The sequence below is a fragment of the Centropristis striata genome, chromosome 1 (assembly GCF_030273125.1).
Source record: "Centropristis striata isolate RG_2023a ecotype Rhode Island chromosome 1, C.striata_1.0, whole genome shotgun sequence".
NCBI classification, from domain to species: domain Eukaryota; kingdom Metazoa; phylum Chordata; class Actinopteri; order Perciformes; family Serranidae; genus Centropristis; species Centropristis striata.
In genome coordinates, this window is record NC_081517.1 from 24,619,763 (window position 1) to 24,639,972 (window position 20,210).

Here is a 20,210-nt window from a genome sequence, read left to right on the forward strand (position 1 = left end):
TGTTTCATTGACTAGACTGTTAAATGTATTTGAACATCGAATACACAGGAAATAAGCCATTTATAAATGAATGGAAAAATTGGTGTAATGTTTTACGTTATTAAGGGGTTCCAATATCAAGTTAAGGTTAGAGTGAGAACATAATCAGGCTGTCTCAGTGAAACCAAACCCATTGATCAATCCTCCAATCATGATACCAAGGAAATGTAGTATTTTGTTAATGTGAGTGACAATAAAACAAATTCAGACATACTTTACTGATTTAAGTGTTTCAGTCCAGGTGAAGGGCTTCCCATTAGGGGTGTGCCATATCGTATCGTTCACAATTATACCGGTGTAATTTTTTTATGGGTAAAAAAAAATGCATATCATGATATTGTCAACATTCCTACTTGTTGCCGTAGTGGTGTAAGGGTTCCCATTAATGACCTAGACTGTGGCGGCTCCAGAGTCTCATGTGCTGCACTGACGTCACATTTCAACCTACTGAAAATATATCTACACTGTAAAAAATGTTTGTAAAAAATTATAGTAAAACACTGTCAAATTACATAGCACAAAACTTTAACTTTTGCTGTCATAAACTGTAGGAAACAAACAGTTTTGCTGTAAAAAAAACAACAAAAAAACATTTTCATGTAAAGTTAATGGAGAAATACCATGATGTGTGAATTAATGACACAATTACCCTAAAACTAACGGGAATATTTGGTCTAAATTACAGTTTTTGCTAATACTCAAGAGACAAGAGTTAAAAAAAATTGTATTTGGCAACTGTTCAGATTTGCACTTTACACTCCATTTTAGATTTATGATTGATTTTTATTTTGTTCTACGTTTTTTATTTATTTATACAGACAAAAGTAATATTTTCTTTATATTTTTCTGTATTTTTTAATATTGTCAAGAATATCATTATCGCAAAAAATGCCCTGAAATATCGTGATAATCTTTTAGGGCCATATCGCCCACCCCTACTTCCCATAGACAATCAGTGCAGTGCACGTATGTAGTTGAACCAGTGGAGCGTATCTGCTGTTTAATATTGCCCACATGTAGAACTAATCTCATGTTGTTCCTGCTTCACCAGCAAACACCACTGGGCCTTTTGTCATTATTCTTGGGGAGATATTGGGGGTTGGGCATTTAATCGAAAAAGCCACATCCATGAGATTTTCTATCTCAGTGAAAGCAGATGAAGAAAATGCATTCTTGTAAATAATTAAACAGAGATTTGTGTCATGTTATGTTGGATGTGTCTGCTTCAAGCTGCTGTACTTCGCTGTACTTTTAGCCTGAAACTGCTGAACCCCAGATGACTGTCAGGGTAGATATACAGTAGATAGCTGGAGGGGAAAGACTGACTGTCTTAAAATACTGTGTGTATTGTATTTCACAACTTGTGCATGTGGAAGCAATAGCTATAGACTATGTGATGACTATGTGACCATTTTGTTAAAAAAAATTCCATTCCTTTAAAAAAAAGAATAATTAGAGGAGGGGCAGAGCTGTGCTTTGCATTCTCAACATCTCGATAAAGGATCAGCCAGACAAGATTGGAATTATTTTCCTACAAATAACCTAACAACAATTTTCAATTTCTCTGTCCAGACAGAGTTGTCAAACACAGACAAAGACTGCCAAACACAATATGCACATGTGCAGACAGAGAACCTGGCCGTTTAACATTCAGAAGCCACTAAATGCCAAGGTTAACACATCGATACACAATTGATTTTGCTTGTGAGTCTGCAGGCACAACATACAGCCAACCCTGCCTAACGCACAGACTGACAACACACACAGTACGTGATTCAAGTTCCCTTTCACTCACAAATCAATGGCAGAGAATTTATGAAATTTAATCAAACTTAAGTAAAAGACTGCAGGACTTCCACCAGACACAGCAGCCAAAACACTGAAGAGTCCTGAGTGAATAGTGTTGTGAAGGTCCATGGCTGCATCATGGACTGTTCAATGTTCACTATATGACTCTATTTGGCTGTTCCAACCCAGAAGTTCACTGCAAAAAGGTGTGTCTAAAAACAAGATAAAAACACTAAATCTGAGGGAAATGATCTTGCTGCCTGGACAGATAATTTACCTTGACAAGATTTCTTAAAGATTATTAAATCTGGAAATTAGCATGTTGAACGCTTAAGCAATTAACTCTTAAAACAAGATAAATTAAAGCTGCACGCAGCGATGAACTGGTCCGAGCAGAGTGCACTGACAATTATTTGTTTCTTACCAAGATAAAAAAAACTTTAGATACAGAAGTGTTAGAAAATGTATCTTGTTTTAAGAGTTATTTTCTTATTTTAAGTGTTCAACATGCTTATTCCTAGATTTAATAATCTTAATTTAATAAATCTTGTCAAGATAAATTATCTGTCCATGCAGCAAGATAATGTTCCTCAGATTTAGTGTTTTATCTTGTTTTAGACACACCTTTTTGCAGTGTTCTGCCTCCAGATGCTGTAACTCTGTCAGCTCATGTCACAGTTTTTCAAACCATCAGCAGACATTACCATACTCATTTTTCACTCATTATGTTTTTTTTAATAAGATTTGAGTTGCTGTGATTGTTGCCACCTTTATTCATGATTCAACTTCACCCCCATCCCCACCCCACCCCACCCCTCCTTTTTTTTGGTTGTGTTTTTTCACAGGTTCTCCAATGCCCTCCCCCTCCTGTCCATCATCTGTCATTGACCAATCACATCCGCAGTCAGTCACCCCACATGGCAACCTGTTGTTAGGAGACGTGGCTGAGCCAGACTCAGAGGGAGAGGAGGAGGAGGAGGAGGAAGAGGAAGAGGAGTATGCAGCCAGATTGTACTTACCAGTAACACATGGTAAAAGGACTTTACTTTGCTTTGTTAGCAACCTTTTAGAGTCCACTTCATTTATTTTGGTAATCTGAATTGGAATTCAACTGATTTATTGGGTTGATAATTCCATTTTGTTGAAGAAAGAAAGAAAGAAAGAAAGAAAGAAAGAAAGAAAGAGAGAAAGAGAGAAAGAGAGAAAGAGAAACAAATCTGCTCAGTGAAATTCATATTGAATTGTATTTTTATTGTCAACAAATTATGAAGATTTGTACAGAATATAATCTTTATGTGGCTATCTCCAGAAACAATTCAACAAATAGTTTTTTTTTTCTGAAGTCAAATCTTTGTCATTTGATATTATCCTTCTGCATCTGCAAGATAGAACAGAATCAGCTTTTTTTGTAAATCACATTCTTCTGCACTTCCTCCCCCCGTCTCAATCTAAACATCCAGCTGCTGCACGAGTTACTTGGTAGCATGTGTGTTCACATGCCCTGAAAATTCAGGTACCTGCTCATATTTCTTCCCTGCTCGGCAGCTAGACAAAGACAGCACTGAGAAGGCCAGTAACTGATAGGTTGTAAGACAGACACAATCGTTTAGGGCCATTGAATTCATCCAAACTTCCACTATTTTCCCTCCCTCGGTTCCTTTCTGTCTGCTGTCTGTGGCAGACTCTACCATATATCATGTTTTTCATGTTTCTTATGATAAATGTTGAGGTCATTTAAGACACATGGCAAGCAGCGCAGTATGGAAGTTTGAACCAGCATTTGACTGATCATGAGATCAGACGCTTTGATTGGAATCAAATCATTTTCTCCATCTCTGTCGTATTTTCTCCAATCCATGTTTTGCTTGTTTGTTTTCAAACCTTTCGTGTCTGTGTTTGTGTCTTATCACACAAAACCCTAAATTGTATCTGGTCTTAGAGAGCAACTGACACATATTAACACAAAAGAGACTCATTTAGTGTCGTTGTCATGGTTAAGGTCAGATATCCGTGAATTAAAACAGGTTCATATAACCATGAATGGGATAGCCAACTGCCTTGAAAGCATATTTGCTCATTTTTTATTAGTAACTTTTTAACCTCATGCATCTGAAGCCTGCTTCATAAACTAATTCATATAGAAATGTTACAATTTCAAGCAATTAGTAAACATCATGAAATAAAAACCCATTACATTATCAGTTCATCAGTTGTCACATGCCCAGCTAAAAAAAATTTTTTTACTATATCTAGCAATTTTTTTTATTATTGAAAAAAAGCAATAGAACATTATACCAAGGTAAAAATATGTATATACTAAATTTACCATATTATGACTCAAGCTTGCATTATATTGTGATTTGTGTAGACCCCGCCCCTCCCATTTCCAGCATGTGAGGTAATTAGTACACTGCAAAAAAGGTGTGTCTAAAAACAAGATAAAAACACTAAATCTGAGGGAAATGATCTTGCTGCATGGACAGATAATTTACCTTGACAAGATATCTTAAATTAAGATGATTAAATATAGAAATAGGCATGTTGAACGTTAAAACAAGGAATTAAATCTTAAACAAGATCAATTAAAACTGCAAGCAGCGATGAACTGGCCCGAGCAGAGTGACCTGACAATTATTTGTTTCTTACCAAGATAAAAAAAAACTTTAAATTTAGAAATGTTAGATAATTTATCTTGTTTTAAGAGTGAATTTCTTATTTTAAGTGTTCAACATGCTTATTCCTAATCTTAATTTAAGAAATCTTGTCAAGGTAAATTATCTGTCCATGCAGCAAGATCATTTCCCTCAGATTTAGTGTTTTTATCTTGTTTTTAGACACACCAGTGTATATATTCACCAGGTTGTGACACAGGTCGTATGTGATCTACCCATGATTATTGGCTTAGTTTGAACTGACAAAAAAAAAGGGATGGACATGGTCAAATAATTCTGGTCCAGCTGCGGTCATTGGTGTGAAAGAGGTATAAAATGCTTCATGGATCATAATGGAAACCATCTGGGTTACAGAAAGGCGTGCTGGAAGCTCCTCTGTGTGAGACTAGTAGAAATCCAACAAAAAGTATAACAAACATGACAAAGTTCAAAACTGTGCGTGATCAGTATTTCGGGGTAATACTCATATAACAAAGATCAGTTACAACCGAGGCTACTTTGTTTTGGTCAGTAACTCCCTAAACAGACAGTTGTAAATGAGTGCAGTGTGCATAGCATATTTTTTATTCTCCTTTCAACAGCGGACACATCAAGGTTACACAGCTGCCATTTCTGATCACCGTCCAAACATAAGAGCTTATGTCATCAGGCCTGCTCCTGGTAGCTCTCCACATGGCAAGTTCGGCTGCAAAAGTTTGGGATAAAACCCTAGTGTGACTGTTTGAACCACTGGGGCTGAGTTTGGTTCAAATCAGAGTGCTGATCTGAGACCTGTTTGCCTGTGGTTGATAACCACCACATGCAGAGTCATGTTGGCTGGCCAATGACCCTGGATCAGTCTTCTTATAGTCAAGAGTTTGATAGGAAACAGACTTTGATGGTTTGGAGAAAGGAACTAAGACAACCACAATTAGAGTCAGACTGCATCAGGAGAGGGGGCATGAAAGGCAGATATAAAGAGGGAGGAGATTTCAAAGGAAGGAGAGTGAGAAAAAGAAAAACAGCTGCATGGAGAGATGGAAATAAAGAGACAGACAGACGTCTCCTCATATATACATTTCCATCTAAACATAATCAGAAACAGCTCTGAAAAAGGGTCTTGGAATGGCTAAAAGGTTGTGCATGTGTGGGTATTTGTGGATGTGTGTGTGGTCTTCTTTTCCCAAAGCAGTCCCAGCCTGACCTAACCAACCAATGTTCAGCCAAACATCTAAAATATCTCTCTCACCACTTCCTGCACTTTTTAGACATGCTTTTCCTTTCTTTATTCACTCATATTACTCTGTGTCCTGTCCTCCAGTTCTCTTTCCTTGCACCAGTGAATTTGTGGGAAGTCAAGCACTGAGGCAAAGTAAACGAGGGACTTTCAGCTTGTATTTTCTTCCATGTAAAGATGTACACACAAATGCATAAACCAATGTTTTTTTAAACTCCTGGTTTACAGGAGGATGTAGGAGTAGGGAAAAAGAGAAGGTCAGAATGAGAGAGAGAATCCAGGCTTTTCCTCCCTTTCTGTCCTCAGAACATGTTTTTTATTGGCTGTTTATTGGTAAAACCCAGTGCTCTATGAAGCATCAGAGACAGTGGGAAATGATGCCTTTTTCAGTCCATAAAGGTAGTTCCTTAAAGTCTGCCTGCTGTGTGACATGTAAAATGTGTTTTAGGGTAGAAACCACAGAACATATATGCCACCACAGGCCCATTCATACAAACTATAGTGGCAGTGATATATGTAGAAGACATACAGGAACATCACATTTAAAGAAAAAAAGTGGCTGACGGAGGAAGACACAACCATGTGTGACATGGATTGCAGGCACGGATTGACCCTAAAAATCATATAAACCAAGTGGAGTGGAAGCATTTGTACAAGTACGTCTATACACACAACAATAAACCATCGATACTTTTGAAAATGAGTATTGTATCTGGATACAACGTTTTAGTATTGATACTTTTTGGAGTATCGATACTTTTGACAACCCTACTAATAATTTTTATATTAAAATTAATCGTTGCATTTTTATTTGTCAAATAACGTGATGAACTTGCATTCAGTCCTGATAGTCCTGATAACTAAATGATAATTGCAATCAATACTTAATGCATTTATATTACTGTATCAGCCAAAGTATAGCCTACTTGGTCCCAAAGTGTTATATCAAACATAAAAAAATACATATATACATAAGACAATAAAAAAACAACAGTTAAAAATGTACAGACTTTGTTTGTCCAAAAAGTAGTAGGGAGAAGCAACATAGAGACATACCACTGTTCCCTTCTGACGTCAACACACAATAAAATATGAGCAATGACACATTTGATGATACACATTGACTAACAATGTCCATTTTTTTGTTCATAATTCATAGCTACTTCCAACAGGTCATATAGATATGGACATAAACACATGTTACTTTAATATAAGCCTTTAGGACCAGTGTTTGGGTTTTTTTGTCAGAAATTTTTGCCCTAAAAGCCTAAATTTGGTGCCTCTCGCACATTCTAATGCCACTATTCCATCTTATCATTGCATTTTTAATGAATTATTGTAAAGGAGATTAAAGGTTTATTCAAGGCGTCATATTTTGACAGTTTTATTGTAAATGCTGTGGTGGACTCTGCTCACATCACATCCATGTGCTCTTATTTTGAAAGCTAAATGTGTTTGCTTTTATTTTGAAGGCAGGTCTAACTCGTTCTTACTGTAACAGCGTATGCTGTGTTTAATTTACACTGAATGTCGGATTTTGTAGCTCGGAACAACGTCGAAAAATTCCGACATTTGTGTAGACCTTAAACGCACCATTAGTCGTAACACACAAACGCCGGACTCTCTATGTGCCCTGCAATGTCATTGTTTCATAGACAAACCTCTGTGAAGAGGACATTATTGCTGAAATGTGGAGACTGCCTATAAAAATTATATAATTGAAAATCTGCCAACTTGCTGCAGTTAAATATCAAATAATATAATGTGAGATATCAGAAAGTTCAGTGGTATGAAATTAAGTAATTCAATTAAATATGAATATCATCTGCATGTATGAGTAAAAATGAAAGAAAAGACAATCTAGTGTTGTCATCAAGGTTATTATAGTTAACGAAAACTAACAAAATAACCAAAACTAGAATGGAAAAAACATTTTCGTTAACTGAAATTAAAAACAATGACAGTTTTTTTAAAAACGATAACTAACTGAAACTGTATTTTGTGGTTACAAAACAAACTAAAACTAAATAAAATTATAGTGAAAATGTCCTTCGTTTTCATCTTTGTCAATTTTTTTCATGCATAAACCTTATTGGTTGATATGAAACCTATTTCATCTATCTGGTTTTATGACTTAATAAACTTATTGGGGCTGAGATGGATCAGGCAAAGGAAGTAAAGGAAACATTTATTGTCACCCAACCCGTTCTCATTCCCAAAGCGTAATATACCGAAGATTTGTCACACCCCTAGACGTATCATACTGGCGCAAAGGGTACCCTTCCACGTTTGTATGAAACGCTCTGGGTTCTCAATTGACTCCAATATATACCCGCTCGCGGCGCTGAGAAACGCTTAGAGCAGAGGCTTACAGCCGTCTATTCACTTCAATAATATCCCGACCACGGCCCTCCATTACGCTGCGAGCGACAATCTGAATGGAGAACCGAGGACCCTGTGTTTCTCCCTATTTTAAGGATTTCTTTTAATGACATCGTCAACATTTCTCAACACAAACACATCAAAGTCTCACTGATAATTCAACAATAAAATAGCTTCATGTTGTGGCTCTCAGTATCATTTTTTTCTCCTTCGATTCTGAGAAATAAACTTTTATTCGTTTGTTTTACGGCATTCCACTGGCGGACATTTCTCTCATTTTTAGTGAAAAAAATAAATATTTTGACTTTGTTTCTGCATAAAAATGGATTTTGATTACATTTCTAGCGAGAAATATATGTTTTATGTTCTTAATATTCACTCAGTGAATGTACATAATCACTTTGTGGCGAAGATCTCGCCAGAAAAAGACGATCCGCTGTGTTTTATTTTGAAATCTGTTTTATTTTGTAATCTACCGCGCTCATAGCGGATGTGGTACTATCCTCACGGATGTGCTGTGCGATCTCATTGAATCGCGCTTCACTGTAAATGGCCCCGACTCTGCTCTCCTGTTTTAGTTAAAATATCTTCATTAAACAAACATTGTTGTCTTTTTTTTAGCATAGATAATATACATACATTGTAATTATTTATTAGACAGTGTGTGATATTCGATATATTGGGTAGAAATAGGTTTTCACAGCCCTAATAGGGAAGAACTACAAAACGAGAGGTCTAGGGAGTTGTAGTTTTTTTAATAAAACAGGTTTTTACCTAAAATTGGAAGTTGGAAATACTTAATTAGTGGCTTTCCAGGGGTTTGAGGGGATGTCAATCACATTTTTGGCATCAGAATTTAAATATTGTCTTGTTCAATGGGGGATTTGTTGTTTTTTCAGCATATCCTAAAGCCCCCCCACTCCCACCCCTTAGTGACTATGCTCACATTATAGTCCATGTCAACACCTTTCTATAACAGTAGGTCTCATGTCTGTAACCCTTTTTGTCTCTTAGTTATAATCATTTAAATATGCCCCAGGGTTAAGGTTCAAAGGTCAATATCTCAAAGCAAGAATATTATAGAACCTTGAAATTGATATATGTTACTCTCCAGGCCAAGACCTTTCCGGTGATGTATTTGGTTTAGCTCTATGACAAAGTTTTATTTTTTTCAAACCTTGGAAATCTGCCCTAACAGACTTAGATCCCCACAGCCCTCTGAGTGCGAGATGTGAAAAAAGGGTTAGGGTTAGGGTTAGGGTTGTCATAGAGCTAAACCAAATACATCACCGGAAAGGTCTTGGCCTGGAGAGTAACATATATCAATTTCAAGGTTCTATAATATTCTTGCTTTGAGATATTGACCTTTGAACCTTAACCCTGGGGCATATTTAAATGATTATAACTAAGAGACAAAAAGGGTTACAGACATGAGACCTACTGTTATAGAAAGGTGTTGACATGGACTATAATGTGAGCATAGTCACTAAGGGGTGGGAGTGGGGGGGCTTTAGGATATGCTGAAAAAACAACAAATCCCCCATTGAACAAGACAATATTTAAATTCTGATGCCAAAAATGTGATTGACATCCCCTCAAACCCCTGGAAAGCCACTAATTAAGTATTTCCAACTTCCAATTTTAGGTAAAAACCTGTTTTATTAAAAAAACTACAACTCCCTAGACCTCTCGTTTTGTAGTTCTTCCCTATTAGGGCTGTGAAAACCTATTTCTACCCAATATATCGAATATCACACACTGTCTAATAAATAATTACACTGTATGTATATTATCTATGCTAAAAAAAAGACAACAATGTTTGTTTAATGAAGATATTTTAACTAAAACAGGAGAGCAGAGTCGGGGCCATTTACAGTGAAGCGCGATTCAATGAGATCGCACAGCACATCCGTGAGGATAGTACCACATCCGCTATGAGCGCGGTAGATTACAAAATAAAACAGATTTCAAAATAAAACACAGCGGATCGTCTTTTTCTGGCGAGATCTTCGCCACAAAGTGATTATGTACATTCACTGAGTGAATATTAAGAACATAAAACATATATTTCTCGCTAGAAATGTAATCAAAATCCATTTTTATGCAGAAACAAAGTCAAAATATTTATTTTTTTTCACTAAAAATGAGAGAAATGTCCGCCAGTGGAATGCCGTAAAACAAACGAATAAAAGTTTATTTCTCAGAATCGAAGGAGAAAAAAATGATACTGAGAGCCACAACATGAAGCTATTTTATTGTTGAATTATCAGTGAGACTTTGATGTGTTTGTGTTGAGAAATGTTGACGATGTCATTAAAAGAAATCCTTAAAATAGGGAGAAAAATACTTCCGTGCACAGGGTCCTCGGTTCTCAATTCAGATTGTCGCTGGCAGCGTAATGGAGGGCCGTGGTCGGGATATTATTGGAGTGAATAGACAGCTGTAGCGTCTGCTCTAAGCGCTTCTCAGCGCCGCGAGCGGGTATATATTGGAGTCAATTGAGAACCCAGAGCGTTTCATACAAACGTGGAAGGGTACCCTTTGCGCCAGTATGATACGTCTAGGGGTGTGACAAATCTTCGGTATATTACGCTTTGGGAATGAGAACGGGTTGTGTCACCTTATTGAATCTGGCACCCAACAAATACCCCATTACAAAACAACTAAAACTAACACTAAAACTAGCAAACACGATCTAAAAACTCATTAAAACTAACTGAATTCGAGAACAAAAATGAACAACAAAATTTAAAAAATATATATTGAAAACCTTGGTTGTCATACAGTGTATTTTACTCTGATGAAAATTGTATTCATCCAAATATATGTTGAAGTTGGTTGTGCTGTTGTGGAGCTCATAGTTTTTCTGTTTTTTTATTGATCCCTAAAAGCACTGAGGACATCTAATGACTTGCATGTGAAAGTTAGTGTGACGCATCACGTTCAGAGTGTAAAAGAAAGATTAATGTGTTTCAGTCAGTAGACTTTCAGAGCACAGTAAGACAGTGCTGGATCTATCCGTGGAAGCCTCCATGCAGTGAAAAGCCAAATGTTGCCTGACAACAGTAAGGTGTGTGCTGGGATGTGTATCTCTTGCTATCTCATTTACACACACACACTTGCACAGATTTATTTTTCTTTGCTTATGAAACCAAGATGAACACTGAGCCTTTTCTTCTTTTCCCCCCTCAAAGTGTAACACAGGCTGGGACACAGACACTGCTGCTGCATTCTTCTTATATTCTACTGCACCTGTGTTGGTCTGAGGGACAAACACTGTATTCACTTTGACAGAAAAATATCCAAGATGGATAAAAAATAAACCTATGCAATTATTGTTGATCACGGAGGCTTATGGACTCGAGACTAGAGAAGCACGTTTCAGTCTGAATAGCAACAGGGCTCGATTAGTTTTCATAACATCCTTGTAATGTCTTTCAGTGCCAGTCAGTCGGAATGAGAATGGTCATTCGTTTCATTATATGTGGAACACAAAATCGTTGATAGACTCAGAGGTGCAGATGGGATTTTTTAACTGGGGGGACGAAGCTGTCAGCAAATGATTTCAACTCAGTGAGTTTTTTTCCACTCCATGCCTTAACCCAAATATGTTTTATTTAAACATTCTTATGTGAACTGTAGTGTAAACAACAACCAACATACTAGCATAAATAAAAATAGGTTTGTACATGAAATTCCCAGTGCAGCCAAAGAAACTTACTGACTTGAAGCTGACTCAATGAAGGACCCTAAAACATCTCTCCTCCTTTTTATTACCCTGAACATACTGCTGGGTGATTTCTTGTCTGTTCAGTCTGTCAAGCCTTTAGGACCAGTGTTTCCAACAGGATTTTTTTTGTCAGAATTTTTTTCCCTAAAAGCCTAAATTTGGTGCCTCCTGCACATTCTAATGGCACTATTCCATCTTAATCATTGCATTTTTTAATGAATTATTGTAAAGGAGAATAAAGGTTTATTTAAGGCCCCGTTTACACGAAGGGTAAATGCAGATATTTCCATGCGGTTTGGCCTCTCATTTACACATAAACCCAGTTTTTATCACAGAAAAACGAAAAAAAGTGGAAAAAGTGGCAAAGTGGAGAATTTGGAAAACTCCGGTTATGTGTTGTTGTGTCTGCCGCCCATAGGTTTGGCATTGTTATAATGGAGCTCGACGGCGTATTTATGCGGGTTGATGTCATGTTGATGACACCTTTTATGAAAATGATGTTGTGTGCACGATGTTATTTTTGAATTTGACTCTCTATGAGCGCTGCAATGTAAATAAGTCTAACTAATGGGCATTAATCCTCTGTTTTACCAGCGATGTTTGTTGCCTTCTGGAAAGTGGGGGGGACGGATCGGGATCACTATGATCTCACTATGTTTTTCTGTACATAAATAAAGACATTTCCACTAAATTGATGCAGAAAATGCATTAATCATCATGATTGTTTTTATATAGTATCACAGAATTACCAGTTATTTGTAAGTATCCAAAAATGGCATTGGAATCAAAATCTCTCTATGTGAAGGTAGCCTGCACTGGTAACTTGTCAAGGCATTGGCTGTTACTTTACAAAGCAGAGAAGCCTTATAAACAGGATTTAGGAATACAATTAAAAATGTCCATTCAAAGACAGGATATTCATAACAATATGATTTCTGATCTGATCTGAAAATGTCACATTCAATTAAAATGTTTTTTTTTTTTGGTACAATTTACTATTGATTATTTCTATAATTTAATGCAATAAGTAAAAGGATCTCTATTCCCATAGAAAAGCCACTTTTAGCATCATAAACTGTTTTCACCTAGGAGTGGCATGTTTTTTAAGACACGTGAATAAAGATGGTGTAATAGCTCACCACTTCTAAACTCTCCCTGAGAGGGAAAAGACGCCAAAACCCTCCACAGTCCAGCCTTTAGATGCCTCAGAGACGCCAAGGCTATCAGCTCCAAGCGGAAAAAGCAACAGAAAACAGACAAGTTTCTTTGTAAACTGGGGGATGACGCCAAGGCTTATTGACAACGTCTATACTGAAAGCAAAAGGGAGGTCAGACTGAGGCGGAGAGAGACACACGAATAACACTTAGTGCTTTTTACTTTGGGACCAAGTAGGCAATTCTCCTCAACACCAGAACTAATCAATGAACCACTGAATGAAAGGGAGGAAGGAGAGAGAGAGAGAGAGAGAGAGAGAGAGAGAGAGATAGATAGAGAGAGAGAGAGAGCATATTTCTCCTCAACACCAGACCTAATCAATGATGGCGACAACAGGAAGGGATGGAGAGATGGAAGAAAGAAAAAAAGAAAGAAAGGATCCTTCTTGACATGAAAAAGAATCAATGAGATTTAGATAGTAGCAGAGCATTTTCAAACTGTAAAACTATTTGAAAGAAAAATGTAAGAGAAGAGAAATTGAAGAGAGTCAATCATTGATCAGGCTAATGAACCTCAGGCTCATGGCTGGTGGCTGGTGTTTAAGCCTCAAACAAACACATATGGAGAAAAGCACAAACACACAGCCTGCACGTCTGAGGCTGATTGCAGAATGGAGTCACTTAAGTAAATCAAAATGTTGTAGCAGACTCCATACAAGGAGACAGAGAGACGGAGGGAGAGGCTGACAAAGACATACAGGGAAAGAGAGTGTGTGTGTGTGTGTGTGTGTGTGTGTGTGTGTGTGTGTGTGTGTGTGTGTGCGTGCGTGTGTGGCAAAGCACTGTCCTGACAATGAAATGAAACACAAATGATTCACAACAAACTTTTGTCACAGTTCAACCCAGTTTGTCATTTTTGCATTGATTATAGTTCTTTATTTGGCGATGATACATCTTTATCCTTGTTTCTGGGCTCTCATTGTTTATCAGCCTAACACTGCATTCAGAGATTTGCAGGGTTTAACTGTGAATCATGGGTCATTTTCCAAGTCCTGGGTATTTTGCTTGGCCACATAATTATCGCATAATTATGTCATAATCATAACTTGAGTGAGTGATAATCTTGGAGGAGGATCAGTGCAAATGTTTGGCTCGTAGTGTTACACCAAGTCCTGTAGGCTTTATGAAGACATGAAGTGGTTAAAGACCAGAACAAACATGCAAAATGATTTTCGAGTTCTGTGAAAGAGTAAATGTTTGATAAGGCTAATGGGATTTTTTTTATACTCACCACAAGAAACCATTGCTTTTAGAAAGGAGCAGTTGAAGGAATAACAAAATGTGTCTAAAATTTGTAACATGGTGCAAGGAAGATCTGTTACAGCTTGTTTTAAGGCAGGGCTGCTGAATGAATATTTCTGCTAACCAGTCAAAGACAAATGGAGATAATGTCTGTCCTCCTGCATTATTGACGAAGATCTCCACCCTAAACGACAGAATAGACCGTTTGTCAATACCACCCATAAAGTCACATATGAGCTTTTGTCACAACAACCCATATAGCATCAAGTATTTCATGGTTTACCTCCCATCCCTCCCTCCTTCCATGAGCACAAATTTGGCCATTTAACCCTTTGATGCACAACATATTGACCCCCCATCTAATGCACAACATGGGTCAAAAATTATTTTATCATTGAATATTCCAATATCTTGTTTTTGATAACAACATATCATTGTTTCCATTTTGCTTCTCATACTTTATGAAGAAAAAAAGTTTTTATAATATTACATAGCTAACTACTTGGCTAAGTAGCTTGCCTAGCTAACTACTTAGCCAAGATGTTAGCTAAGTAGTTAGCTTAGCAAGCTACTTAGCTATAAAAAAAATGGATACGGGTCATTTTTTGACACAAAAAGGGGTTTTATTTTAAAATTAATAAAGAAAAACATAAACATAAGGATGTGTGATGATCAAAAACAAACTAATTGAGGAAAACCTGGAATACTGGATGATGAAAATAATTTATTGCAAAGATATAGAACATAAAAACTCTCTCGGGTCACTTTAGACCATGTTGTGCATCAAAGGGTTACATTCTGGCGACGGAGGACAGTCGCAAAAATAATAATTATGGGTCATATTTTTCTGCCTGTAACAAAACTATCTATGGGATCATCTTTGAGGGGAGACCTTCTTATTCTTTATTGTTTCTAAGAAGTCACTTCAACTTGCTTCTGCTGTGTGGATTAATGAGTTATAACCACAGACTGGGCCCAAGAGCGCCAATTTACACACATCTGCTCAATAAGCAGAGGGCTTCGGTATATATACACTTTTGAAGAGTATGAAGACGGCTTTAGCCTTAACCATCTTGACACTGCATGTGTCAGTTAAAAATGTCATGTCTGAGCCAAAATAAATGGAACCTTGGCCAATTGTGTTAGTTCCACATTTTTAAAATGTATTTGTTCTTGACACAACTGAGAAGAATGGATTTTAGCACTACCCCTGTCAGTTAACCTGCCCCTCACTTCTCTGTTCCCAGGGTCTGAATGGAAAGCCGGTTCTGTTCTGTCTAGAAAAAGACAGACTCAGTGTTATGAATAAAATAGGTCAAAACACACCTTCCACCACACATCTAGGCGGAGCAATTACAAACAAGTTTGTCTTGGGTGTCAATGGTGTGTACGATTCATCTGAGCACATCTTATTATGTGAATTTCTACTTGTCAACACAGTAAAAGCTTCTTGATATGCTGCTCTTGAAAAGAAAATCCCTTACTCAATTATTGAAAGCAGAACTGAGTGTAATTGTACAAAGGACATGGTTTTGTTAGTAATGAATTGGATGTGATGGTTTAAAAATGCAGTCTTCTTTTTCTTTACTTGTTTGCCAAATCTTAATGACAATACAGTTTATCGGCTTCCAAAATGACCCCAAAGAACCTTACAAAACATTTCTTTAGACTTGTACGGTTTTGGTGTGGTTAGGCGACTGACATTATTTTAATACGGTTTGGTTAGGTTAGGAAAGGCTGCTGATTTGTGGCTCCACCCATCAACCACAACCTTGATATCATTTTTGGTAATACATCACAAATACTTTGATCTGTTGTTTCATCAAATGACCATTGCATTTGCTTTTCTGTAGATGCGTCTGCTTGTCAGAAATGGAACCCTTGATTGTTTTAAGTTGTGTGAAGACACAACTAATGTAGTGTTTCTTTCTGGTAAGAACATGGTCCCATGGGGGCCCTTTGATTTTAATGGGTCCCACATCTTCTCTCCAAGCATCACCCTCATGGCATACTTCTGTTTTTCTCTCATCTGCATAAAACTCAAACCGTAACAAAACTGCCACTATGTGTGCTTCATCAAGTAATATTCATTTGGTGAACCTTGTAGCCTCGGGAGGCTTGGCAATTTAGTGTAGTTGTTATAGAGATTCAATTGTATTTCAGTACTCTGGCAAAATGTTTCATGTGATACTCAACTGAATAAAACTAATTGTATTTTGAGAGTGTTGTTAGAGCAAAAATCTGATGGAAATAATGTGAATGAGTAGGACATACATTAAAAAATCCTGGTGGGTCTGAGGACAAAAAAGGATAGAAAACAGATGAAAGAGTAAAATAGAAAAAGCAAAGGAAGACCCAGTGGCTTAGAGGAACACAGTCTTCCATATTAACGACTTGGCCAGTGCTAGAGAGTAAAAGAACAGATAGAGGGAGAGGGAGAGAGAGAGGGCACCGAGAGCTGACTTGGCAGGAGAAAATGAATGAGAGAATGAGGGCGACAGAGACGGAGAGGGAAGGGAGGGTGGATGAGGGGTCAGTGCACTGGTGCTACAATAAGGAGAGAAAAATGTGGAGGACTGATGAGGGGCTCTGAAAAGGCTGCAGCTGCCTATACTACATGACTGAGTGGAAGAGACGATAGGAAAGTAAGAGAGGAGAAGAGGTCAGATGCAGAGGATGGAGGGAGTAGGAGGGACTCGATGGAAACAGATGGCCAAGGAAGGAAGGAAGGAAGGAAGGAAGGGAGGATGGAGGGTGGGTGGATGGATGGATGGATGGATGGATGGATGGATGGATGGATGGATGGATGGATGGATGGATGGATGGATGGATAGATAGATAGATAGATAGATAGATAGATAGATAGATAGATAGATAGATAGATAGATAGATAGATAGATAGATAGATAGATAGATAGATAGATAGATAGATAGATAGATAGATAGATAGATAGATAGATAGATAGATAGATAGATGGATAGATAGATAGATTAAACTAGCTAAAAATTACCGGGAGAGACCATATTTGGACTGGGGAGGCGCAAGGTTGTATCTAAAAAAAATAAAAAATAGCTGACCCCTTGGAGTGTCTTTTAGTACAACTGAACACTGAACAAAACATTTTTAAATGACCAAAATGTTCAAATAACCTTTCGTGAAATTAAATCACATGGGGAAAGGGTCAGAACATGACAAACAGGTTTGCGGCTATTTAGACAGTGTCCAGTACTTATTATTTTCTTCGCTTCTCTACTGTTCCTACAGTAGAGACAGTTCCTATATAACACATTATATTTTTTCTAAATGGGACATTACTTACACAGTTAGCATCATATCATCTTCAATCCAGTCCCCTGTGAAGAAGCCCTTGGCCCCTGCTGTGGCCCCTGTGTCTCATTAATAATAAAATGATCAATTTATATTATATTATATATCTTCCAAATATGAGGCTTTTAGCTAAAATAAAGGTTTTGATGCTCAAATATAATTTTTGACGATTGTAATGTGCCCCTCTGATTAAACACTGGCCCCTCCTTGGCCCCCACAGTAAAATTGGTCTAGAACCCCTACTGGCCATAATGTTGCCACGAAAATTCTAACCAAGGTAATAGATCAAGTGAGAAGTAGTCTCATTTTGGATTGAGATAGATAGGACCAATGTTGGCTACCCCTGTTGGACTTTTGAAAGATTACAGTCTTAAGGCACGTCTTTCTTCTTCTTTTTGACTTTTTTTTCGTTGTACCAGACCTCTGCTACCCAGACATGACCACATTCATTCATTCATTCTTTACCCATCACCTCTACATGGTGAGAAAGGGAAATGACAGTCAGACAAAACCAGTATACAAAGAGATAATCCTAATTATCTGCTATTTTGCTTTTTGAGCCTCATGCTTCACTAGATATGGATGTCATTGTGAACAAAAATAAAGCAACTTTAAGATTACACTTTTATCAGACATTCTTTGTTTTGTTTGAGTATTTCTGAAGTGAAAGGGATGTGGCTGTTTTCTGGTTGTGTTGACAAGTACATTAAAGCCTGTGCACTGGTCTGTTTCTTAGTGTGTGAGGAAGACACAGTGGACAGGCTCAGCTGTTATTGGTTCAGCTGTCTTTAGATGGATTCCCTCACACGCTGTAGAGGATATTGAATTCCCTTCATAAAAAGACAACGTGTTGTTGACTAGAAATGTGACCTTGGTGCTATTTTCCTTATGCCTGTGATGAGTTTAATTATAATCAAGGAATTGGTTTTAAGTACTAGTGCTGTATGTTTAAGTCCTATTTTCATTTATTCAAAGGAATATTATGATTTACAAAAATATATGTTTGTGCTCAGTTAACCCTTAATAGGGCACTCATTGGAATACTTGCAAATTCCAAATTTCAACCCTAGAGAATATTGGAGGATTACATACTGCCAGAATGTGTATAAAACATACGGACCCGGGGGAGGGGGGTCATATTTTTGAGAAAAAAGTCTACGAGACTAAAGTGGGAAATCTACGAGAAAAAAATGCACAGATTTATGAGATTTAAAGTGGTGAATCTGTGAGAATAAAGTTTTTGTTTTCCACTTTTTCCTCATAAATCTGCACCTTTTTTGCGTAGATTTGCCACTTTAAATCTCTTAAATCTGCAACTTTTTTTCTTGTAGCTTTGCCTCTTTAATCTAGTAAATTCGTATGTATGTCATGTATGCTCCTGATCTCAATTCTGTCTCGGTTATTTTGAAGGAGATTTGAATTGAGACATCATTGAGATCAGAAGCATACAACTATGAGATCTCTTCAGTTGATCCCACTTCTCAAGTTTTGCTCAAATGGTTTTCTCAACTCAACCTCCTTTGTCTTAGTGATGTCTTTGTCTCTTTTTAGCTTATCTCTTGCTCCTCAGGCCCCTCAGGAGAAGTAATTCAGAAAAAAATGATCACAGAATGATACGAATATGAGAAGCTCAAACTGACCTCAGAGAAGAGATTGAGCAACACATGAGCAAATCATTTTTCCTACGGGTTTGTTTCCTTTTGGTCAATTTTCATATTTTATGATTTTTGATGGTAGTCTTGCTTCCACTTCAGTGTCTCCTCTTGTTGTTCTTCTGATGTCACTATATTGTCGTAATTCCTGGTCACGGTTCATAAAATCTCTCATTGAATTTTGAAGCTCAAAGTCAAAGATGTCAGACATCCCATTTATCGCACCAGAAATTAATTTGTGTAAAGACTTTGAAAATACAATGTGGTCCAAATTGTTTTTTTTTGTAAATAAATGTAGACTACTGTGGCGTAATGAGTCCTTTTATTGCATGAACTCCCTCCCCAGGGTGTCTAAGAGGATTACTGTGATGCTAACAGTGATGATAAAATGCTCTCTGAGCTCTAACAGTCATTCTGACCTGTTGTTGTAGGAACACTGTGACCACTTTCCTCTCACACTCTTTCCTTCCCTCCTTTGCTGTATCCCATTAAGTTTTCATTTCATGCTTTCTCTTCCTCTCTTCCTTCTCCTTTCACTTTGCTCTAATACCTTCACATGTGTCACTTTTTGTTTCTTTCTGCGGGTCTTCGCTTGTCCTTCCCCTCCCTCCTCCCCCCCTCTCTCTTTCTCTCCGTGCCTCTTTCACTTTAAAGGTGATGTGTACTGGCAGATGCAACGGCCATGAAAACACCAATTTTACAGCACAGGAATTCAGGGACAGGAGTTACTGGGGAGAGTGGGAGGAAAGAGCACCACCATAACACACACACACACACACACACACACACACACACAGTTTGTACCACTAATGAGTATATTTTACATTTCAGGACCAAGGTTATAATAGTTTTGGATTTTTCATTAGTTTTAGTTTTAATTTCGTTATGAATTTTTGTTTTCAAATTCAGTTGGTTTTAATTAGATTTTAGAGTGAGTTTGCGAGTT

General features: G+C 37.4%; 2 protein-coding genes across 4 annotated transcripts in view; both read left to right on the top strand.

The window, feature by feature from the left end:
* The window catches only part of LOC131973446 (teneurin-3), a 752,262-nt gene extending 748,114 nt beyond the window's left edge, over positions 1-4,148 (top strand). The window contains exon 10 of the mRNA XM_059335452.1: positions 2,673-4,148. Within this exon, the coding sequence (XP_059191435.1) occupies positions 2,673-2,926 (254 nt within the window). The 3' untranslated portion in view covers positions 2,927-4,148. The remainder of the gene's footprint in view (positions 1-2,672) is intronic.
* The window catches only part of tenm3 (teneurin transmembrane protein 3), a 207,255-nt gene continuing 189,743 nt past the window's right edge, over positions 2,699-20,210 (top strand). For 2 of the 3 annotated variants that reach the window (XM_059335432.1, XM_059335440.1), the window contains exon 1: positions 2,700-2,858. The gene's annotated coding sequence lies outside the window, so the exon portion shown is untranslated. Of the gene's footprint in view, positions 2,859-20,210 lie in introns of all 3 variants that reach the window. The other variant, XM_059335424.1, reaches the window with a different exon arrangement.